The sequence below is a fragment of the Monodelphis domestica genome, chromosome 1, assembly GCF_027887165.1.
Source record: "Monodelphis domestica isolate mMonDom1 chromosome 1, mMonDom1.pri, whole genome shotgun sequence".
NCBI lineage: Eukaryota > Metazoa > Chordata > Mammalia > Didelphimorphia > Didelphidae > Monodelphis > Monodelphis domestica.
In genome coordinates this window covers 482,283,237-482,311,021 of record NC_077227.1, presented here as the reverse complement: position 1 = coordinate 482,311,021, position 27,785 = coordinate 482,283,237, and the positions used below count along the sequence as shown (strand labels likewise).

The 27,785-nt window shown below is 38.0% G+C and overlaps 1 protein-coding gene across 1 annotated transcript in view; it reads right to left on the bottom strand.

Moving 5' to 3' along the window:
* The window catches only part of NKAIN4 (sodium/potassium transporting ATPase interacting 4), a 172,008-nt gene extending 154,404 nt beyond the window's left edge, over positions 1-17,604 (bottom strand). The window contains exon 1 of the mRNA XM_056812844.1: positions 16,938-17,604. Coding sequence (XP_056668822.1) covers positions 16,938-16,946 — 9 coding nt within the window. The 5' untranslated portion in view covers positions 16,947-17,604. The remainder of the gene's footprint in view (positions 1-16,937) is intronic.
* Between the last annotated feature and the right edge of the window lie 10,181 nt (positions 17,605-27,785).

Genomic DNA, 27,785 nt, shown 5'->3' with positions numbered 1-27,785 from the left:
ATACCCCCATTGCTTAGCCCTTACCACTCTTCTGCCTTGGAACCAATACTCTAAGATAGAAGGTAAGGGTTGTTTTTTTGGCTTTGCTTTGTTTTTTAAAGAGAGAATATTAAGCAAGAACCTGCTCCATGCCAAGTACAATGGGATCCCTAGACAAAGATAAACTATTTCCTGCCTAATAGTTGCTCATATTCTAATGAGGGAGGTAAGATGTACATGTATAATCATGTATGTAATATGTACCAAATCAATTCAAAGTAGTTGGGAGAAGGAAAGCTCTAAAAGTTGGAGAGATCATGGAAGTTTTTACATAGAAGGTGGCATGTGAGCTAAATCTTGAAGAAAATTAGAGATTGGGAGAAGAGTTTAGGAAGGAGAACATTTCAAGTATGGGTGCCAGCCTGTGCAAAAGTTTGGAGATGGTAGGCATTGGGAGCTTCATATGTATGAAAACAACAAATGGTACAGGATTGTAGAGTGTGTGAAGATGAGTATTGGGGGAGAAGCCTGGAAGAGAAGTGAGTGACTGGAAAGTCTCTGGGGAATAAAGACCAAACCTTCCTATGTTTATGCTTACAGGAGAAACTCATTTTATGCAAATAATATGTTCTAAGACCCTTCAAGTTAAATTGAAAATCATGCAGAATAATGAATTCTGTTAATTAAGAAGTATTTCTTATTAGGAACTATGCTTTTTTCTTTCTTTTTTAATTAAAAGTTATTTATTTATTCATTACATTAAAATATCCACATATCTCCCACCCTCTCTTCCCTCTATGTACTAGAGAAGGCATCATTTAACAAAAATACATATTTATATGTAAAACTATATCTTGCTATGTTTTTATTGTATCAGGCCTTTCTCTGGAGGGAACATACACAAGCCATTCTTGAAACAGTATTTCTGTTGCTTTATATGTTCTCTTGGTACTGCTAGTTTCACTGTCATGTGGATCTTTACATGTTAGGTTTATTAGACCTACCATAATCATTACTCTTGTACCTTGGGACAATTATTCAAAACTAAATTGCATTGAAACAAAAAGAAGGACTGCTCTACCTCCGGTACAACTTGCTACAAGTAAGAACTCTGGACAAAAACCAATGCTGAGTCAGGAGCTAATGTTTGGCAGAAAACAATATAATGACTCATACTTATGTGAGAATTAGTGTGATTTGGTGATCTGTTCTGCAAGACTTTAGCCCTTTGGGGAAAATAGTGTAGATTTAGTGTATAATTAAAAAATTTTAATATATTTATTATTTTTTTCTGCCTTAATTTTTTTTTATTGCCAGTCTCATATACCTGAATTTATGTGTGTTCAGTTCATGAAAAATGAGGTCTTACTGTAAACTTCTCCACAGCACCTAGCACAGGATTTCTGAGCACACAGTTTTACTGGCATAGTTGAGGCAGGACAATACATAAATGATCACAAAGAAAATATGGATATGTCAGAGATAGATGGACTATGGAGCACTTGACACCAAAAATGAACCTTGACAAACAAAGCTTAGGGAAGGTAGACTGTGTGAGACAAACAATTGCTTTCTTGGCATTTCTGCAAGCTTGCCTCCCAATCTCTTATAGACATGCTTTATTTTAAATCTGTTCTCTGGCCTTGGACTTCTACATTGGCCATTTGAATTTTAGCATCTTGAGAAAAAAAAAATCCTGGCTCCTGACTCAGCTTGGTATCTGATTTATCCTTACTTGAATTTGTTTTGAACCACAGCACTTTTAGTGGGGGAACAAATGTGAAAGGGAATTCTTTGTTCTCTTTTTTGAGTTTACACTTATAAAAGGGATTTCTTTATTCCCTTTGTCTATTTTGAGTTAACACTTGGTTAAACAATAACTTAAGTACCCCTACTTATTTACCTCACTAGATTGTGAAGACAGAATTAACTCTCCTTTGTCCACTTTTGGATTGAACCACCAAAAGCTTGAACTAGATGGAGGAGTTGTAAAAATGGAGATTTGAATCCCAGACTTCAATCCCCAGAAGTCCTTGCTAGTTCCCAAAATGCTCTCTAATCTCACTGGAAGTCCTCACCTGGGCCAAGAGCAAAAGAGGGGTATTTAAGCTGACTGTACTGCCCACATGCTCTCTCTCCCTGCTTCCGCTCCCAAGCACACGCGTCTCTCAAGATGTAGTGTAAGTGAAATTGAATGGGCTTTTTGGCACTCCTAGGCACATGCTTTCTTATTTTGTATTTTCTTTATTTCTCAATCTTTAAGAAACCTCATAAAATATAATACTTTTAGCAGAGAAACTAAATTTAAATGTTACAGAGTCCACAAGTCACTTACTACAATGGGTGACAACTCTAGAAACTTGTGAATCCTATGATCAGAGTTGACCCCTTCAGAGGCCTTTGACCAGAGTTCACTTCTCCAGAAGGTGAGAACTGGTTTCTACAAACACTGCCCCCTGGGTTGTGCTAGCACCATAAATGCGATGAATCCTTTACTTTGAGTCAGTCTTGAGCAGATAGTCTCCTAACTAGGGAGAGTCTTCAATGGAGCTTCACTGGAGACTGCAGCTTGGATTGTGGGCTTGAAGCTCAGCTTCAACTTGGACTCTGACTCCTGGACTACTTTGTGGGGTGAGTGAAAGGCTGACTCCTTTCCTAGTTTCTTGAGAGACTAGCTTCCATCTTGGAGGAGGCCAAGTGATTACTCGCTACCAGTCTTCTTGGTTGAGAGCTAATTAATCTCTGCCTTGATTAAGATAGGATAGATAACCTCTCTAGCTCCCTCACATTTCTATTCTTTATTGTTTCTTCTCTATTTGTATATATTTGTAAATAAATTTCTGACTCAAGATATAATAAATATTGGAGACCACAATTTTATAAAATTATTGTCCAACCATTAAATTTAACCCTTACACAAGAGAGGTTTTTCCTCAACTCCAATGATTGCCAATCACTACTAGGTATCCTTTCTCCAGGGGCCATGATTAAGGTTCTGAATATATAAAGTATTTAGTAAATGTTTTTAAGTGAATTCTTGTTGGATGCATAAACTATGTCTATCCATGTCAAAACTATTCTAAGGACATCTAGTACTTTCCATTCATTACCACATTTTTTTCCTTACAAAATTCCTGTGGGTTAGAAGTAGGCAATAATTTCTGGTCCTATTTTATATCTAAAAAACTGAAATAGACTATCAAAGGATCTAAGATAGAGAGAGGCTAAATAATGAATTTGTCCTCCCCATAGTTCAGCATCTGATCAAACAGTGGGTTAGTGACAGAAATGGGATAGTAGTGCAGAGTGAATGATTCACCAAACTTTTCACTGAGCCATTTAATCTCTTGGATTATAAAACTAAGACGGGGGAATATTTTCAAAGATGAGCTAATAGATCCCAAAAGAAGATTTTATTACATAAGAGTTATAAAGGCAGAAGACATATTTTAGTTTTTGCTTTCATCTTGAGCTGACTGTTTAACATATAGCTAGTATCTGAATTAGCAAGTGAAAGGAATCTTGTTTTCCATTAGGTGATTCAGTGTTTCTCCTATTGCACTCTACATGATTACTTCACATTTTAAATACAGCACAGTGGTATTTCATGCAAACACTGCCCAGATTCCCAGACCATTGCAAGTACCTCTATCTCAGGAAGGAAATGGAGTAAGGTTCTTAGCGGTAAGGAAGAAGGCACAAACTTCCCATCTAAATTTGTCATAGATGGGCATAAAAAGCCATTCTGGTGTAAGGAAACTCCTTCACTATCATGCAAATGATTAGAGTTCTCTCTCCAAAAAATTGGCTGGTGATTTCCTTAACATGGAAGCCATGCATCACTCAAGAATCTCATTGCTGATACTATGGTAGACTGGGAAAGCATTTTGCAAATGAAGCAGGGAAAGAAATAGTATTAATTTCACAGCTCTACATTGTGACAGATGAAAAATATTGCATAGCACTGCTCTCTGGAGGCTGTGAGCAGTGAAATATAGACACGCAGCAAAATGGTTTTGCTCAAATACATCATAGAACCAATGCAGATACTAATTACTAGGTCACATGCTTTACAACACTGAAATTAATGTTGGAATTAAAAATATTGAATTATAAGTGGTCTAGAATACCACAATCATGTATATAGCACAGGTGGCAAAGGAAGAATGCTGACATATTTTCTGTTAGTTCTTGCTTATTAAGTATTAGTTGCACGCTTTTAATGATGACAGCTCTCAATATCTAGAACTGAGAAAAAATTCTTAGTCTAATCAACTTTCATTTTGCCACTGTGTATATATTTTTCTCCCATTGAGGCAAAGCAAGAAGAGTGTATATGTGCATGTTTGAGGGAGTTTGTAGTAAGGAGAGATGCACATAGCACGTGGAACTTGTTAGTACTGATGAGAATTGTTTAGAGTTTTTATTTTATTTTTTTAATATAGCTGGAATCTTCTCCAACACTTTTCAAAGAGTCAGGATAATAAAGTTCTTAAATTCAATGTGGAGCTGAAATTGGCACTTCTGGATGTTGGGTATGATGTTAGCTAAACAAGGACAGAAACAAGCGATCCTAAAGTCACTTAGGCAGCTATAGCTCCATTTTTCTCACTCTAGTGTAGCAGAGACACCCCAGTCTGGAAAGATCCAGATCTTCCAGACCAATCCTTTGCCATCTTTCAACCTAAATGACAAACCACTCCTAGTGGCCTTCCCAAGTGTCTAATTATACAGGACAGTGGTAGAGTAGAAATATTAAAAGTTAACAGAATAAAGGATTAGAATTTGGTGTAATTTGAATTTTTGTATCAATGTTTCTTTCTTTCTGCTTATTGTTTTTTTTAAACCTTTACCTTCTATCTTAGAATCAATAATGTGTATTGGTTCTAAGGCAGAAGACTGGTAAGGGCTAGGCAACGGGGTGCTTATTTGCTTTTACTTAGGTTGAAAATGTTTCTGATTTTTGATTGATTAAAACCAGTAGCTAGATTGGAAAATTATCCTTTGCCCATATTTGTATAGTAATCTTCTCTTTGAGGGGAAGCTAGGTGGTACAGTGGATATAGCGCCAGGTCTGGACTCAAGAAGACTCATCCTCCTGAATTCAAATTTGGTCTCAGGCATTTAATACTTGTGTGACCCTCAGCAAGTCACTTAACTCTATTTGTGTCAGTTCCTCATCTATAAAATGAGCTAAAGAAGAAAATAGCAAACTACTTTAGTATCTGCCAAGAAAATCCCAGATAAGGGCTTGAAGAGTTGGGTGTGATTGAAAAGCAACTAACAAAAATCTTTTCTTTGGGTCAAGATTATAGAAGCCAAAGTGAGTTCTTTCTGGGGAACAGGAAGTAAGTTTTCTGTCACTAGAGGTAATCAAACATTCCTTTGTCAGGGATATTATAGAGGAGTCTTAACCTAGGGTCCTAAACTGAAAATAAATAAATTATCTTATTTGATCCTCACAATAACTCTGTGAAGTAAGTGCTGTTATTATCGCCACTTTACAAATGAGAAAATTGATAGTGTTAGTAGTTAAATGACTTGGCCAAAATTACAGTCACTAAAAGTCTGAAGAAATTCTTCCTGTTTCCAAGCCCAGGACTCTATCCATCTGGTTGCTCCATCACAGTATGGAGATAATCTTCAACTGCTGAAAACTTTATCAGCAGAGAGCAACAAAGAGGAAAATGCTTTGAATGAAGGCTTGATGATGGATTGTTATGTCTCATCTAAAGACTGTAGTGCAGCGGTTCTCAACCTCTCAATTTGTAGCAATGAGAATACATAATGCATATCAGGTATTTACATTCCAAATCATAACTGTAGCAAAATTATAGTTTTGAAGTAGCCACCAAAATAATTTTTTGGTTTGGGGTCACTGCAACATGAAGAACTGTATTGCGGGGTGTCGGCATTAGAAAGGTTGAGAACCACTGCTGTAGTGTACAATATGGGTCACAAGGTGATGATTTCATTTTTATTGTCCTTAGAAGCTCTCAAAGACCACATACCATATTGTAGAATGGCTATGTTCTGTGACAATGGCAGGAGAACTCACACTGATTAAACCACAGGATTTGGGGCTTAAGCTATAGAGGGAATCTTCAACTTCAGTATGGATTGAATTAATGATTTCTGAGATTTTTTTCTAATATTCTGTGATTCTCTGAAGATTCAGAAATAGGAGTCCTTGAACTAAAAGAGCAAAGGCTATAGGAACATAGATTTTCCTATATAAGTGATGTGTCTTCTTTCAAAACATGATGAATATGGAGATATGTATCGCTTGATAGCACATGTGTAATCTATACCATATTACTTGCCATCTTGGGGAGGAGAGAAGAAAGGGAGGGAGAGAGAGAACATGAATCATAAGGTATCAGAAAATGATTAATAAAAATTCTATTGACATTCAAAAAAAGAAAAAGGTTGATTTTCCCCTAATTTTTAGGGCAGAAAACAAGCAAATGTTTGTATAAGATCATATGCAAATATTCACTTGTTTTTTTTAATCAATGGTTCAACCACTTAAAGAAATGACTAGCATATTTACTTTAGAAGTAAGGAGAGGAAGCAGTTGGGCAGCTCAGTGGATTGAGAACCAGGCCTAGAGATGGGGGGTCCTAGGTTCAAATCTGGCCTCAGACACTTCCTATGTGTGACCCTGGGCAAGTCACTTAACCTCCATTGCCTACCCCTTGACTTCTTTTTTTTTTTTTTAATATATTTTATTTGGTCAATTCCAAGCATTATTCGTTAAAGACATAGATCATTTTCTTTTCCTCCCCCCCCCCAACCCCCCATAGCCGACGCGTAAGTCCACTGGGCATTAGATGTTTTCTTGATTTGAACCCATTGCTTTGTTGATAGTATTTGCATTAGAGTGTTCATTTAGAGTCTATCCTCTGTCATGTCCCCTCAATCTTTGTATTCAGGCAGTTGCTTTTTCTCGGTGTTTCCACTCCCATAGTTTATCCTTTGCTTATGAATGGTGTTTTTTTCTCCTGGGTCCCTGCAAGTTGTTCAGGGACATTACACCACCACTAATGGAGAAGTCCATTACGTTCGATGATACCACAGTGTGTTTGTCTCTGTGTACAATGTTCTCCTGGTTCTGCTCCTCTCGCTCTGCATCACTTCCTGGAGGTTGTTCCAGTCTCCATGGAACTTCTCCACTTTATTATTCCTTTTAGCGCAATAGTACTCCATCACCAACATATACCACAGTTTGTTCAGCCATTCCCCAATTGATGGGCATCCCCTCGTTTTCCAGTTTTGGGCCACCACAAAGAGCGCAGCTATGAATATTTTTGTACAAGTCTTTGTGTCCATTATCTCTTTGGGGTACAGACCCAGCAGTGCTATGGCTGGGTCAAAGGGTAGATATTCTTTTGTCGCCCTTTGGGCATAGTTCCAAATTGCCCTCCAGAATGGTTGGATCAGTTCACAGCTCCACCAGCAATGAATTAATGTCCCTACTTTGCCACATCCCCTCCAGCATTCATTACTTTCCTTTGCTGTTATGTTAGCCAATCTGCTAGGTGTGAGGTGATACCTCAGAGTTGTTTTGATTTGCATCTCTCTGATTATAAGAGATGTAGAACACTTCTTCATGTGCTTGTTAATAGTTTTGATTTCTTTATCTGAGAACTGCCTATCCATTTCCCTTGCCCATTTATCAATTGGAGAATGGCTTGATTTTGTGTACAATTGATTTAGCTCTTTATAAATATGAGTAATTAAACCTTTGTCAGAGGTTTCTATGAAGATTTTTTCCCAATTTGTTGTTTCCCTTCTGATTTTAGTTATATTGGTTTTGTTTGTACAAAAGCTTTTTAGTTTGATGTAGTCAAAATTATTTATTTTACATTTTGTGATTCTTTCTATATCTTGCTTGGTTTTAAAGCCTTTCCCCTCCCAAAGGTCTGACATGTATACTATTCTGTGTTTACCCAATTTACTTATGGTTTCCTTCTTTATGTTTAAGTCACTCACCCATTTTGAATTTATCTTGGTGTAGGGTGTGAGGTGTTGATCTATTCCTAGTCTCTCCCACACTGTCTTCCAATTTTCCCAGCAGTTTTTATGAAATAGTGGATTTTTGTCCCAAAAGCTGGGATCTTTGGGTTTATCGTATACTGTCTTGCTGAGGTCGCTTTCCCCCAGTCTATTCCACTGATCTTCCTTTCTATTTTTTAGCCAGTACCAAATTGTTTTGATGACTGCTGCTTTGTAATATAGTTTTAGGTCAGGGACTGCAAGGCCCCCATCATATGTGTTTTTTTTCATTATTTCCCTGGATATCCTTGATCTTTTGTTCTTCCAAATGAACTTTGTTATGGTTTATTCTAAATCAGTGAAGAAGTATTTTGGTAGTTCAATGGGTATGGCACTAAATAGATAAATAAGTTTGGGTAGGATGGTCATTTTTATTATATTGGCTCGTCCTATCCATGAGCAGTTAATGTTTTTCCATTTGTTCAAGTCTAGTTTTAGTTGTGTGGCGAGTGTTTTGTAGTTGTGTTCATATAGTTCCTGTGTTTGTCTTGGGAGGTAGATTCCTAGGTATTTTATTTTGTCTAAGGTGATTTTGAATGGGATTTCTCTTTCTAGTTCTTGCTGCTGAGCTGTGTTGGAGATATATAGAAAAGCTGATGATTTATGTGGGTTTATTTTGTATCCTGCAACTTTGCTAAAGTTGTTGATTATTTCAATTAGCTTTTTGGTTGAATCTCTAGGATTCTTTAAGTAGACCATCATGTCATCCGCAAAGAGTGATAACTTGGTCTCCTCCTTGCCTATTTTGATGCCTTCAATTCCTTTATCTTCTCTAATTGCTACTGCTAGTGTTTCTAGTACAATGTCAAATAATAGAGGTGATAATGGGCATCCTTGTTTCACTCCTGATCTTATTGGGAATGCATCTAGTTTATCCCCATTGCAGATGATATTAGCTGTTGGTTTTAGATATATACTGTTTATTATTTTTAGGAATGACCCTTCTATTCCTATGCTTTCTAGTGTTTTTAATAGGAATGGGTGTTGTATTTTATCAAAGGCTTTTTCTGCATCTATTGAAATAATCATGTGATTCTTGCTAGTTTGCTTGTTGATGTGGTCAATTATGTGGATGGTTTTCCTAATGTTGAACCAGCCCTGCATCCCTGGTATGAATCCTACTTGATCATGGTGAATGATCCTTCTGATCACTTGCTGGAGTCTTTTTGCTAGTATCCTATTTAAGATTTTTGCATCTATATTCATTAGGGAGATTGGCCTATAGTTTTCTTTCTCTGTTTTTGACCTGCCTGGTTTTGGAATCAGTACCATGTTTGTGTCGTAAAAGGAGTTTGGTAGAACTCCCTCTTTGCTTATTATGTCAAATAGTTTGTATAGTATTGGGATTAACTGTTCTCTGAATGTTTGATAGAATTCACAGGTGAATCCATCAGGCCCTGGGGACTTTTTCTTTGGAAGTTCTTTGATGACTTGTTGGATTTCAATTTCTGATATGGGATTATTTAGGAATTCTATTTCCTCTTCTGTTAGTCTAGGCAGTTTGTATTTTTGTATATATTCATCCATTTCTCCTAAATTAGTGTATTTATTGCCATATAATTGGGCAAAGTAATTTCTAATGATTGCCTTAATTTCCTCCTCATTGGAGGTGCTGTCCCCCTTTTCATCTTTAATGCTGTGAATTTGCTTTTCTTCCTTCCTTTTTTTAACTAGATTGACCAGTACCTTGTCTATTTTGTTTGTTTTTTCAAAGTACCAGCTTCTTGTCTCATTTATTAAATCAATAGTTCTATCACTTTCGATTTTATTAATTTCTCCCTTAATTTTTAGGATTTCTAATTTGGTTTTCTGCTGGGGGTTTTTAATTTGATCGCTTTCCAGTTTTTTCATTTGCATTTCCAATTGATTGATCTCTGCTCTCCCTTGTTTGTTAATATAAGCATTCAGGGATATGAATTTACCTCTGATTACCGCTTTGGCTGCATCCCAAAAGGTTTGGAAGGATGTTTCGCCATTGTCATTTTCCTCGATGAAATTATTAATTGTTTCTATGATTTCTTCTTTAACTAAACGGTTTTGGAGTATCATATTGTTTAATTTCCAATTGGTTTTAGATTTGGTTTTCCATGTACCATTACTAATCATTATTTTTATTGCCTTGTGATCTGAGAAGGCTGCATTCATTATTTCTGCTTTTCTGCATTTGTGTGCTATGTTTCTGTGACCTAATGTATGGTCAATTTTTGTGAATGTGCCATGTGGTGCTGAGAAGAAGGTGTATTCCTTTTTATCCCTATTTATTTTTCTCCATATGTCTATTAATTCTAATTTTTCTAAGATTTCATTCACTTCTTTTACCTCTTTCTTATTTATTTTTTGATTTGATTTATCTAAATTTGATAATGGTTGGTTTAAGTCTCCCACTAGTATGGTTTTATTGTCTATTTCTTCCTTCAATTCTCCTAGTTTCTCCATTAGAAATTTGGGTGCTATATTATTTGGTGCATACATATTGATTAATGATATTTCCTCATTGTCTATAGTCCCTTTTAACAAAATATAATTACCTTCCCTATCCCTTTTGATCAGGTCTATTTTTGCGTTGGCTTTATCAGATATCATGATTACCACTCCTGCCTTCTTTCTATCAGTTGAAGCCCAGAAGGTCTTACTCCATCCTTTAATTCTGACCTTGTGGGTGTCAACCCGCCTCATGTGTGTTTCTTGAAGACAACATATGGTAGGGTTTTGGATTCTAATCCATTCTGCTATTCGTCTACGTTTTATGGGTGAGTTCATCCCATTCACGTTCAAAGTTATGATTGTCATTTGTGGACTCCCTGGCATTTTGATTGCCTTCCCTAATTCTAACCTTTTCTTCTTCGGCTCTACCTTTTAGTCCAGTGATTTACTTTGAAACAGTCCCCCTTGTCCCCTCCCTTGATGTTTCCCTTTTTAGTCCCTCCCTTTTTGTTCCCTCCCCCTCCCCCCTCTCTTACCCTCCCTTTTTGTTCTCCCTCTCCCCCTCCCCCCCTTGGTTTTCCCTTCTCCTTACCCTTGTTGGGTAAGATAGAATTCAAGATCCCAATGGATCTGGAGGTTTTTCCCTCTCAGAGCTGATTTCCCTGAGATTGAGGTTTAAGTAACCCCCCCCCCTCTCTTCCTCTCCTTCTTATAGGAGTTTTCTTCCCCTCCCCTTCCCATGTGAATCTTTGTGTGAGAATGATTATTCTATTTGGTCTTTCTTTACCCCCTATTTATACATTACATTTTCCCCACATGTTAGTATATATAGGTTGATATAAATGTAGTCCTTATAGAAGAGAGTTTGAGTAAAAGAAGAAGATAACATTTTCCCCTTTCCTTAATATTTACCTTTTCAGGTATTCCTTGCTCTTTGATTTTCGGTATCAAACTTTCCACAGAGCTCTGGTCTTTTCTTTGCAAAAAGTTGGAAGTCTTCTATTTTGTTGAATGCCCATACTTTCCCTTGGAAGTATATAGTCAGTTTTGCTGGGTAGCTGATTCTTGGTTGGAGACCCAGCTCTCTTGCCTTTCTGAAGATCATGTTCCATGCCTTACGATCATTCAGAGTAGAACTTGCAAGGTCTTGGGTGACCCTGATTGGCATTCCTTTATATCTAAATTGTCTTTTTCTGGCTTCCTGTAGGATTTTTTCTTTTGTTTGATAGCTTTGGAATTTGGCAATTACATTCCTGGGAGTTGTCTTTTGGGGGTTTAGTGTAGAAGGTGTTCTGTGAGCTCTGTCAGTGGCTGTATTGCCCCCTTGTTCTAGAATCTCTGGGCAATTTTCTTTGATTATATCTTGTATCACCACGTCCAGTTTGGTGTTTATTTCTGGCTTATCTGGGAGTCCAATTATTCTTAAATTATCCCTTCTCCCCCTATTTTCCAGATCTATCACCTTGTCGGTGAGATATTTTATGTTCTCTTCTAATTTCTTGGTATTTTGGCTTTGCTTTATTGATTCTTGCTCTTTTACACGATCGTTGTCTTCCAGCTGCCTGATTCTGGCCTTTAAAGCCTGGTTTTCTTTTACAGTTTGGTCAAACTGGTTTTGTAGATGCGTGAATTTCTTTTGCATTATTTCCAACTTTTCCTCCCAGAAGGCTTCCATCTTTTTGGTCATTTCTGATTCAAATTCTTCATAGGTTTGTGGAGAGTTTCCATTTCCTTTGGAAGGTTTTGGAGCATTTTCTTTTATATTATCTTCTGTCTGCTCTGTATTTTGTATTTTGGCTCCATAGAATGTGTCCAAAGTCGCCCCTTTCTTCTTATTTTTCTTGGTATTTTGGGGCTTCTGTGGTTCTGTGGAGTTTGTCATCTCTGAATGTGGAGGATTAGTTTTTCTTGTCTCTTTCTGGTGTTCAGAGGCAGTCCTGGGCAGATAGTTCTATGGGCTTTCCCTGGGTTAAACTGAATATGCCTCACTGGAACTGGAATGGAAGGGTCGGACCACGAGGCCACACTCTCCCCCCCCCCCCCCCCCCCCCCCCCCCCCCCCCCCGGCTCGCTTTCCGGAAGTTGCCTTCAGAATCGCTGGCCGTGAGGCTGTTTCGTCGGCCTGCGGGGGGATGGGCTGCCGCTTCCCCAAGCTCCGAGAGCACAGACTTTCACTGAGACTTGGATAGCAGGATCCAGCCCGTGAGGCTGTCTTGCCCGCCCTGAGGGTTGCTGTTGTTTTGACCAGCTCTCTGCAGCGGAGGCCCCAGGCAGTAACTTTCACCCGGACCAACCGGCTCTTTGCAGCGGAGGCCCCAGGCAGTAACTTTCACCCGGACTGGGACTTGGGTAGAAGACCCTGAGGGTTGTTGTTCCTCAGACCCTGCTCTCTGAGCCCGGCGGGGCTGCCGCTTCCGGGAGCCTTGGACTCTGCGCTCCTACCCCTGAGGTCCGAGTGATCTCGGGTTCTGGCTTTTAAGGGGAGCCGTACCTTTTGAACCGGGTCCAGGTCCAGGAGGAGGGTTCCCAGGGTCTGTGCTGTTGATCGTTTTGAATTTCGGCGCCTTAGGAGCTTATCGTTTGAGATTGGTCGGGAAGGGTTTTCCGGAGATCTGAGCTTTAGCTTTCTCTAAGCCGCCATCTTAACCGGAAGTCTACCCCTTGACTTCTGCCTTGGAATCAAAACTATGTTTTGGAACTATGGATGGAAGGTAAGAATTAAAGAAAAAAGTAAGGAGAGTAGAAATCAAGAGATGAAAGAGCTAGAGATTATAGATTCACACATTAGAGCTGGAAGGGCCCTCAGAGATCATCAATCAATCAATAGGCAGGTCCAGTGCTCTCATTTTACACATGATGAAACTAAGGCCCAAAGAGAAAGTGACATGCCCAAGGTTACTCAGATCTTTAGTTACAGAGGTAGAACGAGGTCATAAGTTTTTTGATTTCCAGCTAATTGCTCTTTCCACTTGGTCAAATCATTCTCTCATAGATGGCTGGTCTACTTTTGTGATTTTACAAAATCAAACTGGTTTATTTCCCCAGACTGTCAGTCTCATCTACTAATTCCATCTGATGGTCTTCTGCCTTTCACAATTCTATCTACTTTTGTTCCGCTCATAACAAGTGCCACCCCCAGGGTTCATGATAGATAAGTGCCAAAGAGGAGAACAATAATGATTATTGTATTACTATAAATGAAAACTAATGGTCCAATCTGAGTCTAAAGGGAAAAAATTATCTAAATATTTTTAATTTCATAATCAAGAATTTTCTATTTATGCTATATGCTCTGTCCAAGTCACTACTTTATTACTGAGATTGTGTCACCAGCAATGAGCTTTTTATCTGCTCTTTTCTCTGCTAGCTAGATTAGACACTGAGATTAAGTAAATAGACAAGAGTAGAACTAAAACTGTTTATGGGGGGGGAAAAAGCTTCTTCTTGTAATGACAGAGATGTACTCCACTGAAGCTCTACTTTGATACCTTATCAGGATATGGAGGTGACCCTCCATTTTCAAAAACGATGTTGGCAGAATGCAAGCTCTGGCAGGTCCCAGCTAGCTGAATGACTCTAAGTATATTCACACAGTGGACTGTGCCTATTATTCAAAAGTCAGCTTAGCTATCTATATTCAATAAGGTTCATTTTGAGAAGGTAGGTCACCAGGCGATGATTTTTTTAAAGGCCATGGTGGTTCATTAAGACTGCTGAGGCATTGTAATATAGTAAAAAGAACAATGTATTTGGGACAGGAGGATATGTGTTAGAATACTGTTTCTTCCACTTAAACTGTGTGACCTTGGGCAAATCACATATTCCCTTGGCCTCAATTTCTTTACCTATAAAATAAGGATAAATGATAACTACCACACAGGGTTGTTGTTAGGCTCAAATGAGAAAGTATACATAAAATGCTTTGCAGATGGTAAACTAGATAAATGTTAGCTATAAACTTTGATTCTCTATAATAAGAATAGACTAGATAGCTTCTAGGGGCAACTAGGTGGCACAATAGAGTGCAGAATCCAGAATCAGGAAGACTCATCTTGAGTTCAAATCTGGCCTCAGACTCTTCCTTTTTGGGTGACCTGGGCAAGTCACTTCACCCTGTTTGCCTCAGTTTCCTCATTTGTAAAATGAGATTGAAAAGGAAATGCCAAACCACTCTAACATCTCTGCTAATAAAAACCTAAATGGGGTCACAAAGAGCTGGACAACTGAAATGACTAAACAACAACAAAAGAGCCTCTAAGGTTCCTTCACAGTTCTTCTATCTACTGTCCTCATGGAGACCTGGTGCCCTTTATAAGGAGACTGTAATGTCCTCTATCTACAATAAAGATTGATTAAATGGCCTCTTAGGTCCCTTTCATCTATAAATCATGGGTCATCTTCTTTCCATCTACTAGCCCTTACTAAGACTGGACTGCCCTCTGATAGCTCTGCATTTCCAATATACTTTTCTCACCTATACTCCCTAATGACCAAGATCCCAGAGGAAGAGTCAGAAAACTTATTGCTCACTGTTATGTCCAGCCCTTCTCTTTCCCTTTACCACTCAACTTTTGCTTCTTTGGTAGCCACCTAATCAAAATTTTCCCAAGTCCAAGTCATTTTGGCTATAAATACATACATATTCTTTGGCTATTCTCCTTTTTTTTTCTCAGAGATGAGCACCTGGCTTACAATCTGTTCCTCTTAATTGCTTGCCTTTATTTAAGGGTCTTTAATATCCACGTGTTCAGGAGTCTTTAACCAAAAGACCTTTTTTTTTAATAAAAAATTTTTAACTATATTTGAATATATTTGACTTTCTTGGTAATCCTATATATGCCTTTTTATACATTTGAAATTTTATTCTGATAAGGGATTCATGATAAAAAGTTTAAGAATTCCTGACAGAGATGTTCCCTCAAACTCCCCTAAATTTCTGGTTTCTTGGTTTTTAAAAATATCATGATCTACTCCACTCCATTTTATCCCTACATAGGAATGGATATAAATGAAATTTCTGATTTCTGATACTACAAGTGTTCTAGTTCCCTAATTAGACCCCTGAGATTCCCCTATCTAACTCAAATCAAATCTCCTGACACACAGAATATGCTGGTGTAATAACTGGATACTCTGGAGTGACTAGAGAGATACTAGGGGAAACCTCAAGATGCCTAGTTGTAATAGGGAGATATTACTACTAGGATTACTTGAGGGTGTCTATCAATTACCTAGATGGCTAATTGATTAATATTTTTCCTACCCTCTTCCTTAATTCCTCCCTTCACCACCCTCTTCTGAAGCCTTTAGCTTCAACCCCTCCCCCTTCCCTGAATGGATTATGAGGTTTATGAGGGAAAACTCTTTTCCTTTCTCAAGTAAGGGGGTTTATTGGGAACAACAGGACAAGGATGGAAGATGAGGCAAGAGGGATGGGGTTATCCCTAGTCTATAATGAGGGTTAGGAGGATTTTGAGAAATGTCAGTCCTGTCACAGCTGTGACACAAAAGTCTGTCAGGGAGTTATGAAGGATAATTGATTTTCTTCTGTCTTCTTCTAATCAGCCTAGTATATAATGGTCAGTCACCAATATCAGCCACACCAAAGCCTCATCCTAGGTCAGAAGAAGCCAGTCTCTCCCTTGGTCAGAAGCCAAGGAAGTCTCTCAGTTCATCTGCTGGCTAGGCTCCAACTGTTTTTCCCAGGAACATTCCAAATGGAATGTTCACTTTGATTGACAGATGATGTCCCCAGCTTTCTGTCTTGCATGCATGAAAATTCTTCCTTCATGCCTCTTCCACATTCCTCCCTTTTTTTAAAAAAAATGCACCTTGCATTTTTTAATGATACTTACCTTTTATATAACTCTATCTATCTATTCTATATCTATTCTGTCTCTGTACTAACTGAAATATTCCCTTACCCCCCAAATAACAAAATCTTAACTTATCTTAGCTATTATGTCTACCTAGATGCTAAGCTAAGAGTGGGTATAGGAAAATGGTTTAGGTAAGGGATTTACATGAACATAGTTTTTACATAACAAATCCTGTAACAATTTTTTAAATCATTCCAATAATTTCACTAACATTCAGAATATGCAATTGTCCCATTTCCTAATATCTATAAATTTAACCAAGAAAATTCCTACCACTAACAAATATTAACTTATAATAACAATGCAATCTAACTTCTATGTCTGTCTCTACTTTCCTAAGACTTGAACAAATTCACTAGGCTGTCACTATTGTTAGTCTTTAGAATATATTAATAAATTATTCTAATAAAATTAGTTTGTTAGTAAATTAGTATTTACATATGTACATAGGGTCTATACAAATTTACATATGTACATCCTTCTAGATTTCTGTGCAAACTCATGCAGATAAGAAATATCTTTATCTGTTTGAATTTTCCACAGAAATGTGTATCACTGTGTCTTTTTGTTATGCAACTATGCATGTTGTATACTTACCCATTCCATGAGACATCTTCCTAAAGTGTAATTCTATGTAGCACGTGCATGCATATACATGATGTTAACATGTATGATGCATTCTTACATATCCTCATGATCAAAAGTTCCAAAATTTCAAAGCCCTTCTATGTCCTTTTATGTTGCTTGCCACTCTTCTGTCTTCTATCACTTTCTTGTGTTCTTCAAATCAGGATCCACTGGAATAATCAGGAACCAGGAACACATGGGAACAAACACAAACATGTATGTATGTAAGGTTTTTATGTGTGCATGCATGTAAGAGTGAAATTTACATTTGCATGGAAGTAAGGTGAAATCTTCATGAATGCTTGTGAGAATTTATCAATAATTCTTCATGTGTGTGAGTAAGCATTACATGTGTATATCTTCGTGCATGAGAGTAAGCTTTATATGTATACATCTTCATGCATGTAAGTAATCTTTGTATGTGTTTATCTTCATGCATGGGAGTAATATTTGCATATGTATATCTTCATGGGTGTGTGTAAATAAGTTCTTAATAGCATTGTACATAAGGTAAGTTTGCTTATCTTTTAGATGTTTGATTTTTTTCAAGGAGGTTTATTGTATGGTTACTGTAATCATTTCTTGGAGATAGAATTTAGAGAATTATGTATTCAATTATAATAACATTGTTTCTTTCTGTTCTGTTACTGTGTGGCTGGCAGAGACTACATATAAGTATATATATATATGTATGTATATATATATACTTCTATATATATACATACATATATACTTCTATATATATATACATACATATATATATATGGCTGCTAAACTTTCAAATGCATGTTTTCCTTTAGTCTGTGTTGTTACTGGCTGTATTTGTTTCAGGGGTGCTATCCTTTTATCATTTTAACACATGCAGTGCTCTCTTTTCTGTAGTGTCTGTACTCTCATGTGTGCTTTCCTTTTCTTTCATTAGGGACTATTATTGCTTATTGAGTATTGTCCTAGAGCTACTCAACATTATGGGTGTGATGCAATTTTACATGTGGAGCATGGAACCATGGATCTCTTTGATCAACCTTTATAGACATTGGGGTTGTCATTACGACCTTAGTTGGTCTGATCCATCTTAGTTCTGTAGGAGATTCCCTATTAAAGTTCTTGACATATACCTTATCACCTGGTTTTATCTTATGCAATGAAAAACCTAGTGGTATTCTTTGCACAAGCAAACCCAGTTTCCTTAGTTCTTCAATTCTACATTGTATATGTTTTAAGTATTCATGAAGAACACATTCCCCTCTTAACATGGACAAGTAAGGTGGCTTTACTGTCCTACCATGCCAAAGTGGCTGACCATATAGTATTTCAAATGGTGATATATGCAAGTCAGTCCTAGACCTGGTTCTTATGTTGAACAATGCAAGAGGCAAAACATCTGTCCATTTTAAGTGTGTTTCTGAATAGAGTTTACCTATTTGTGTTTTCAATTCTTTGTTCATATGTTCGACCTGCCCGGAACTTTGGGGCTGATAAACTGAATGGCAGTTGCACTTAATCCCCAAGTTCTTGTAGATTTCTTGTAGAACCTGGGAAGTGAAGTGGGACCCCTTGTCCAAATCTATGGTATTGGGAATGCCATATCTAGGTATAATCTCCTTCAATAGAAATCTCACCACCATCGCAGTATCATTTTTCTTGGATGGGCATGCTTCAACCGATCTAGTCAATCTATCCACAATGACCAATGCATATTTGTATCCTTTGTCTCTGGCATGTTGATATAATCAATTTTAATACACTGGAAAGGTATATAGCTTAGTGGTCTGCTTCCCAATGCAACACTCTTAAAATGTCCTTGATTATATCTCCTGCATGTTTCACATGCCTGACAAGTTCTAATGGCATTTGTTGTAATTCCTGGTGCTGTCCAATACCTCTCTATAGTATCCAGAATCTCTTGCACTGCGTAATGTCCCTTTGCATGAATTACGGTGCATAGTTATTGATATAGCTTTTTAGGGAGAATAGGTTTTCTCCCTTGAGCAATCCAGATGCCTTTGATTAGTTTAGCACCTAGTTGCTCTTTCCATGACTGTATTTCTTCTCTGTCGTAGGCTTCAGTGAGATTATGCCTTCCAATCAGAGAGAAATTCAGCACATGGTGGGGACTGAACCTTGCAGTGTATTTTGATGTTATATCTGCTCTGTCATTCCCTAGGGATATTCTGTCCTTTCCATGAGTATGTGCCTTACAATGGATTATGGCCACCTCTTTAGGAAAGTCTATAGCACTTATAATATGATCTATTAGATTGCCATATGCAATTGGTTTCCCAGATGAAGTTTTATAACCTCTATTTTTCCATATGTATGATGACCAATGTACAGTAGAAAAAGTGTATTATGAATTCAGAAAAAAATATTAGCTCTTTTCCCTCTACCTAATTCTAGGGCCATGAGCAGAGCCTTGAGCTCAGCTCCTTGGGCACTGACATGACTTAGCAATGCTGCATGCCAAAGCGTTCTGCCATTGTCAACTACCGCTGCCTCTGTGAATTTTCTCCCATTGAAAACATAGGAGGATCCATCTGTATATAACTCTATTTCTGGATCGACAAGCTGTGTATCTTTAAGGCATTCATTTGGCCTATGCATAAGTTCTACTATTCGATCACAATCATGCAATACTTCACCACCCATTGGCAAATCAGGAATTAGAGTCGCTGGGTTCAATGGTGCACATCTATGAATTGTGATGTTATCATTACCTAACAAAATGACTTCATACTGGGATATTCTTGCATCGGTGAATGAATGCATATTCTGTGACCATAATAGTTTTTCAATTTGGTGTGCAGAATACACATGCAATTTATATCCCAGTACTATATCATATGACTTCTCGACCATTAGAGCAGTAGCTACTACGCTCCTGAGGCAATGTACCATTCTTTGTGCAACCGTGTCAAGGATAGAACCGTAAAATGCAATAGCTCTTATATTTAACCCAAAATACTGTGCTAGCATTCCAGAAGCAATGCCTTTTGCTTCATGGACATACAAATGGAATTCTTTCCTATAATCAGGTATTCCCAAAGTTGGAGCTGATAGAATAGTTCCTTTCAACCGTGACAAAGCATGTAAATGTTCTTTGCTCAATTGTAATGGTTCTTTAAAGTCTTTCTTTGTCAAATCAGTTAAGCACTTGGAAATATGAGATTATCCCACTATGTACTGCCTTGAGAAACCAGCAACCCCTAGAAAAGCTCTGAGTTCTTTCTTAGTTCTAGGGACACCTAGCTTCTATATGTCTGCTATCCTCTTATTAGAGATTTTCCTGGTTCCCCCGTCCAGGACAAATCCTAAATATTCCACTGTTGAAAGGACCCATTGAATCTTCTTTTTAGAAACTTTATGTCCCCTCTTATAAAGTTCTATCAATAATTTCTTTGAATCTTCCAAACATGTCTTAGGATCAGGAGACGCTAGCGGCAAATCATCCACATAGTGTATTAATCTGCTACATTTGAAAGTTATGGTGGCTAGATCTCTTTGCAACAGTTGACAAAATATTGAAGCAGACTCACAACAACCTTTCACGAATCTAGTATAGCACAGCTGAGTTTGTCCCCATTGGAAAGCAAAAATATTTTGAGAATCAGGGTGCAACAGTATAGTAAAGTAAGCATTGCTCAGTTCTAACACTGTGTACCACCTAGCTTCTGCAGGAATTTGAGTTATAATATCGTTTGGCGACAGTGTGACAGTGTGTCTTTTCCTTATAAAACTATTTACAGACCTCAAATTCATCACAAATCTCCAGGCAGGAGTGCCATCTTCGTTTAGCTTATTCTTTTTAATACCTAAAATTGGGCTATTATATTCAGATACCGTAGGTCTCAATATGCCTTGCTCAAGCAAACTATTTATGATAGGAGTTATCCCTTCTCTTGCTTCTCTACTCAATTTGTATTGCAGTATCTTAGGTGGTATTCTTTCCCTGACCCCAATCCTGACAGGAGTAATCGACTTGATCCGACCCACATCATTTTGATGTTTTGCAAACACCCCCTGTGGTATATCTGTTGGTATGTCATACATAGATGTTACGACTTTTCAGGTTCTTCTTCTAGTTGTTCTAAGTATAACAATGGATAGTGCTTCAGTGAATTCTTGGGTAAATGCAAATAAAGTTCCCCAGATTTTTCACATTATAATGTTGCTTGAATATTACACAAAAAATCTCATCCTAAAAGATTGTCTGGGCATGATGGAATTAACAAGAAGGTATGATCTGTGGTGAGAGGACCCAATTTAACCATAGTACTTTTGAGCTCAGGGACCTGTTGAATTTGTCCCGTTGCTCCAGCTACAGAAACCATACCCCCTATGTTGGTATCCCCTGGACATGACTTTAGGACAGATTTTGAAGCACCAGTGTCTAAGAGAGCTTTGTAGTTTTTCTTTCCCACCTTAATCCATACATATGGTTCTGGCCTGTGGGTAGCTAAAGTATTTATAGTTGCCACCATATCACTCTTCATTTCTTTGCTACCATCTCTCCCTGAGAGAAACCTGACTAGCTGGCCCATTGTGGAACAAAGGGTAGATATGGACTTTGCTAACCCTACTAGCATGTCCTACTGTAAAAATGGAGATTTGAACCCCAGACTTCAATCCCCAGAAGTCCTTGGCAGTTCCCAGAATCCCCTAAAATCTCACCTGAGTGCTCACCTGGGCCAAGGACACAATTTGTATTTAAACTGACTCTCAGTCTACTTCAGGTCTCTCTGCTTCTACTTCTAAGCACATGGGTTTCTCTACACACAGGCAAGATGTGAGTGGCTGTGAATGGGCTCTGTGCCCTAAGAACATGCTTTCTTATTTGTATTTTCTTTATTTCTTAATTCTAATAATCTTTAATAAACCTCATAAAATATAATACTTTTAGTAGAGAAACTAATTTAATTTTTATACTACCTAAGAAAATGCAGGGAGGACTTGCTTCAGGCCATAAAACAATGCTGTTCAAAACCAAATGAATGGGCTAAGTTCGATAAGATCATGCAGAGCAAAGGAGAACATCCTGCCACATACATAGACTGTCAGAGATGGCAGAATCAATCTTAGGTCTAGAAACTAATAGTGAAGATTCTTCAAGTTATGTCTGTAGGCAATTTATAAGGGAATGCACACCTCACTTAAAAAATTTCTTCAAGCATTATTTCCCCAAGTATGATTCGGTCACCCTGATAGAACTGTGTGAGACAGCAACTGACTTACATGATAGTAACTCAGAACAAAGTAAACAAGTCCAGGACCTAAAAGAAAAATTAGAAATGACTGAGAAAAATTTAAAGGAAAAAGCGATTTAAGAAAACAGGAGTCTAAACACGGTTAAGACTTACACGAGATCTAGTTACAGAAGGCCTAGTTATAAACCTAAGCCAGTGCAAAGAGAGACTAGGGAATGTTTCTTTTTTCACAAGAAAGGTCACTTGATTAAAATTTGTTTTTTAAAGAAGAAATATGAAGTCAATAACAGCAAGAACACACTAAATTCACAAACTAGGTACAAAAAGTCCTCTTGCTGTTCCAATTGCATGCTAAAGTCCTCAAAGCAAGCTCTGGACGTGCATGAGATGCAACAGGCCACAAAATCTGGAGCAAAATCCAAGTACTCAGATATGGTTAGGAAAGAGTTATGAAGCCAGGCCTTTAAGATATATAGTGTGACACTTGGAGATAGAAGACATAATGAAAATGAGGCTGCAGTTGAAAATAGTAGAAAAAAAGTTTGGAAATGGTGAAAATTCAATGCAAGAAAGTGAATCTGTGAGTGAAAGCCATTGCAATAAAGTAAGAGAAAGGCAGAATAAGTAAGAGACAGAAATAGAAATAAAAGAAATTATTTCACAAATTGCAAATGAGATAAGAGACTTTCAGAAAAGCTGCATAGTAACCAAACAGGAAAAGAGTATCAATGAAATAAAATCTTTTTTAGAGAACTTTTTCCAGTGTAGAGTGGATAATGGAATTGAATTATGCAAAAGAGAAAGAAAGAGTCACAAGGATTCAAGCAGGAGTTTGTGACAGATACAGAGACACATAATTTCAATTCCTTAAAGGTTACTGTTGCTAAAGATAACAATGCTTTAAAACCATTTACAGATGACCTCCCACCAAACTGTAAATAGCTTTATGGCACAGGTACCCATAGAAAATATATTTAATTTGAATCCAGAAGCTACTTTCCATCCAGCAATGAGCGAAGATAGGACAAAATTAACTGAAAATGAAGCTGAAATTACATTTGAAAACACTAATCCTATTCAAAGTAATGGAGGTGACATAACAGTTAAATTTGAATATGGGGATGGAATGGAAGTCTTAGTAACAACCCAAGGATTCAGTTTAAGCCAACATTCTAAGTGGCAGATGTAGCATCCCAAGCATATTCACATCTATGAATCATAAATAACTGTATGGCTGCTGTGTCTCCAAGCACAAGGTTTTATCAATAAGGTTTGTGAATGTAACCTTGAAATGGCCATGCCTAGAGCAAACTCATTAACATGATTGGAGCCTCCTTTGCCCAGAAAGCAAGGTTTTGTAATCTACACGCCCAAAAAGGTGTTACTCTCACCTCACCATCCAATCCTCATTGTCCATGCTTTGTAACGTGGTTACTGCGTGCTTGAGAATACTTCCCTAAACAGATGAAGGCAATAAATACAGAGGCAGTGACCATGAATATTCCTCTTGGATCTTCAATCTTCCCTAGCAATCTCTCTGTCTCTCTCCCTCTCTAAACTTTCTCCTTTCCTGAAGCTGTAACCATCTCGGCTTGTATTCCTTATCTTAATCTCCACATCCACCTTTGGTGTTCCTTTGTACTCATATTTTCCTATCAAGAGGAATATCTTGGGTTTGCCTGCCTATTCAAACACTGACTTGTCCCTGTCTTTCATTTCCACCCTGGTTCTCGGTTCCTATCTCTCCTCGGGTCCCATCACAAAGGTGAGCCCCTTCCCTTGTGGGACCCTGCTGGTCAGGGAAGTCCTTAGGGACACCCCACAGCAGAGGGGAATCTGGTCAAAGCAACAGCTATGATTTAGATTCATGTTCCAATGTAGTAGAGAAATACAAACTCAAATGTAGATTTCATAGGAAATTAATTAAATCAAGAAGAATTAGCTGAGACCCACATACAACTGGAAGAGAGTAGCAAAGACATGGATACTGATTCAGTTGTTATAAACACCTTAGCTACAAAACCAGCAACATATGTATGTAGTGTGGGACTGAATGAAGGCACACGACCTACTGATAATGGAGGGGGACATGCAGATGTACCAAACTTATTCCCAAAAGAAAATATTAAAATAGAGGGAAAGATTCCTATCTCTACATAGTCAAATAAGAATGAAGATAAACATAAACCTCAGACTGGTGTTAGAGTAGGATCTATGATTATTAACAGTATAGAGTGTCTGCAAGAAGAAGCTAATCCCATACCATTAAGTTTACAATTTCAAAATGAAAATCTTAAGCTTAGTAGTGAGAAACATACAGAAACTGATTTGAGAAACACAGAAGCTGGGGACATGGGCTTCGATCAAATCAGAAAGCCAAAGTTAGCAACAAAGTCTGACAAATTTACATGGCATTGAGAAAAATCCAAAGAACATAGTGATTGGATTTAGTGAATTTGATTCAGATACTGAATCAGAAGAGATACCAGAAGATGTAATTATAAATGAATGAAGATGATGTAGAACAAATGCCTTATCAATTTTATAAGCTTTTCGAAGAGGTAGATGAAAAAGGTGATGTATGGGACACAACTGAGAAGTGTAAAGGATAATTTAGCATTGTGACTTAAACTATGTTAATTATTTGGTCTCCATGGATATCCCCAATATAAAAGAAATATAACCAAGTCAACTGGAAATTTATGGTGATTTAATTTATAAAGTGGAAAGAAATTAAGAAGAAGGAAGAAGGAAAAGGGTGTAGTATTTCTCCCGCCTGGCTAGTGCCAGGAGGAAGACCAGAGGCTTTAGGAAGATAAGGTTTTGAAGAGTAAGGAGGAAAGAATAAGTCTGAACTCCAAAGGGCTCAGCCAAGATGCCTGAACCTGAATCAGTTCAAGGGCAACCTCACCACCAAACCCAGACAATAGCTGCCACCACGCCAAGATGTCAGAATGCTTAGCATGCTGCCAGTCAGCCTCTCCGGGGAAAAGAGAGAGAGAGAGAGAGAGAGAAAGTGACATGCCTTACATAGACAGGTTTTATGTTGGTTATATACTTGGCAAGTAGAGCTGGGTGTACACACTTTAGAGGCTATAGTAGTTATACCAGGGGCTATCCATACTCTCTTAACAGAGTCCATGATGTCCTGGGTGCCAAAGTGACCATTTTTATGGATAGTTTTGGCAAATTTGGTGATAGAAACTTCTAGGGAGCAGGGGTTTTCCTTCAGATAACACCCATACTCCATTAATCTGTTTTGCTTTGAATTTATGCTTCCATTTTTCCACTTTCTTTTCATTATAGGAAAGTGATAAATTTAAGTCATCAGTGGTTGTTAATGTTAAAATTAATTCAGGCCCTTCTATGGCTGCTAGCTTTGCAGCAGTAACTGCTCGATCATTTCCCTTAGAGACAGGGTCAGTGCCACCTGTATGGGCAGAGCAATGAACTATAGCTAGGGCTTCAGGCAGATGGAGAGCAGAAAGAACTTCATTAATAATTTCTGCATTAGCTATAGATTTTCCAGTTGAGGTTAAAAATCCTCTCTGAAGCCATAGTATCCTGACTAAGTGACAAATGCCAAAAGCATATCTAGAATTCATATAAATTGTTGCCCTTTTATCCTTGGCAATTATACAGGCATGTTTCAGAGCTATGAGTTCTGCCCCTTGAGCAATAATATTAGAGGGCAGTGAAGATGACCACTCAGTGGCAAATTCTGTGACTATAGCAGCTCCGGTGAAGCTTATGCCATCCCTCATAAAAGAGGAACCATCAGTTAATAAGACCAGATCTGGATTGTCTAAGGGAGTGTCCAAGACATTATCTCGAGGCTTTTCTGCCATGAACACTAGTATTTCACAACTGTGTAATGGTTCTCCTGAAGTTGGTAAATCTGGAAGCAAGGTGGCAGGGTTAAGGGTTGTACAGAATTTCAAAGTAATGTTTTTGCTATTTAACAAGGTTATTTCATACCTTATAATTTGCTGATCCAAGAATGCCTGTGTTCTATGCCTTAGCAACAATGCTTCTACCTCATATGGGTACATAATTGTTAATGGGCATTCCAATACTAGATCAACAATTTTTGTCACTTGTAAGGCTGTAGCAGCTACTCCTCTAAGACATGGTGATGTTCCTGATGCTACTGGGTCCAGTTGGGCAGAATAATAAGCAATTGGGTGCTGAGAAGGCCCCAAAGTCTGAGTTAAAACACCTGAAGCTACCCCTCTTTGCTCATGTACACACAAAGTAAATGGCTTGTTGTAATCTGGGATGCCTAGAGTGGGGGCAGACAGGAAAGCCTGTTTTAGATCTGATAGAGCTGACAGGTATTCTGGCTCTAATTTTAGGGGTTCAGGGACCAAATCCCTTGTTAGGGCTATAAGGAGTTTAGTAATTTCCCCATAGCAAGAAATCCATTGTCTACAAAACATTGTTGCTCCTAAAACTGCTCTCAACTGTTTCTTAGTGGTAGGAGTCCTTAAATTTTGAATATTTTCAACATATTTGGGAGAAATAAAGTGGGCACCCATAGTCAGAATGAACCTCAAATGTTCTACTTAGGGAGGCACCACTGAACCTTATCCTTCGAGATCTTATATCCTCTTTTGTGCAATTCCAAAAGAAGGTGTTTACTATCTTCCTGACATGCTTCTGTATCTGTTGAAGACAAGAGTAATTCATCTACATATTTGATTAATTTGCTCTTTTTAAATTTTATATTATCTATATCTTGTCTCAAAATTTGTGCAAATATACTCGGGCTTTCTACGAAACCCTGTGGCAGCCGACTCCAGGAGTACTTGCAGCCCTTCCAGGTGAAAGCAAAGGTATGCCTGGAGTTTTCATGTATAGGTATGGAAAAGAAGGCTGAGCACAAGTCCACTACTGTAAAGTATGTAGCTGTTCTAGGAATAGAGGAAATAATAGTATTGATGTTGGAAACTACAGAGTGTCTCTTTATAATGTGATTGTTCACAGCCCTCAAATCCTGTACAAATCTATAGAGGTGCTTGCCATCGGGCCCCCTTTTTGGTTTTTTAAAGGGCAGGATGGGCATGTTGTATTCAGATTTACAAGGGATTATTATTCCCTGTGCAATTAATGAGTTTATCACTGGGGTAATACCCTCTATTGCCTCTTTTGAGAGGGGATACTGAGGAATGGAAGGAAGTGGGCTAGATTTAGTTTTTATCTGCACAGGAACAGCCAAGTTAAGTAAGCCTACATCGGAAAAAGATGTGGCCCAAAGAGACTCCAGTGTATTTTCAGGTATTACAAAGGTGGGATGCTCTTTCCCCTCCTGACTCTCTGAGAGAATTACAGGGAGTAAATTTAAAGATTCCTCGGGTACTTCCAATGATAAGGAACCATCTGGGGAGCAAGTTATTGTGGCTCTGAGTTTGCATAGAAGGTCCCTCCCCTTCAAATTTAAAGGGGAGTCCGGCATCAAAAGGAAGGAATGTTGTACCTCTAGGAGTCCTACAGACATTATTCTAGGGGAAAGTTTTTTAACCCTTTGGGGTATTCCTGACACTCCCATTACATTCTCTGAGCCAACAGAATAACAATGTAAATCAGGTGTACTCTTTAATACAAACCTGGAGGT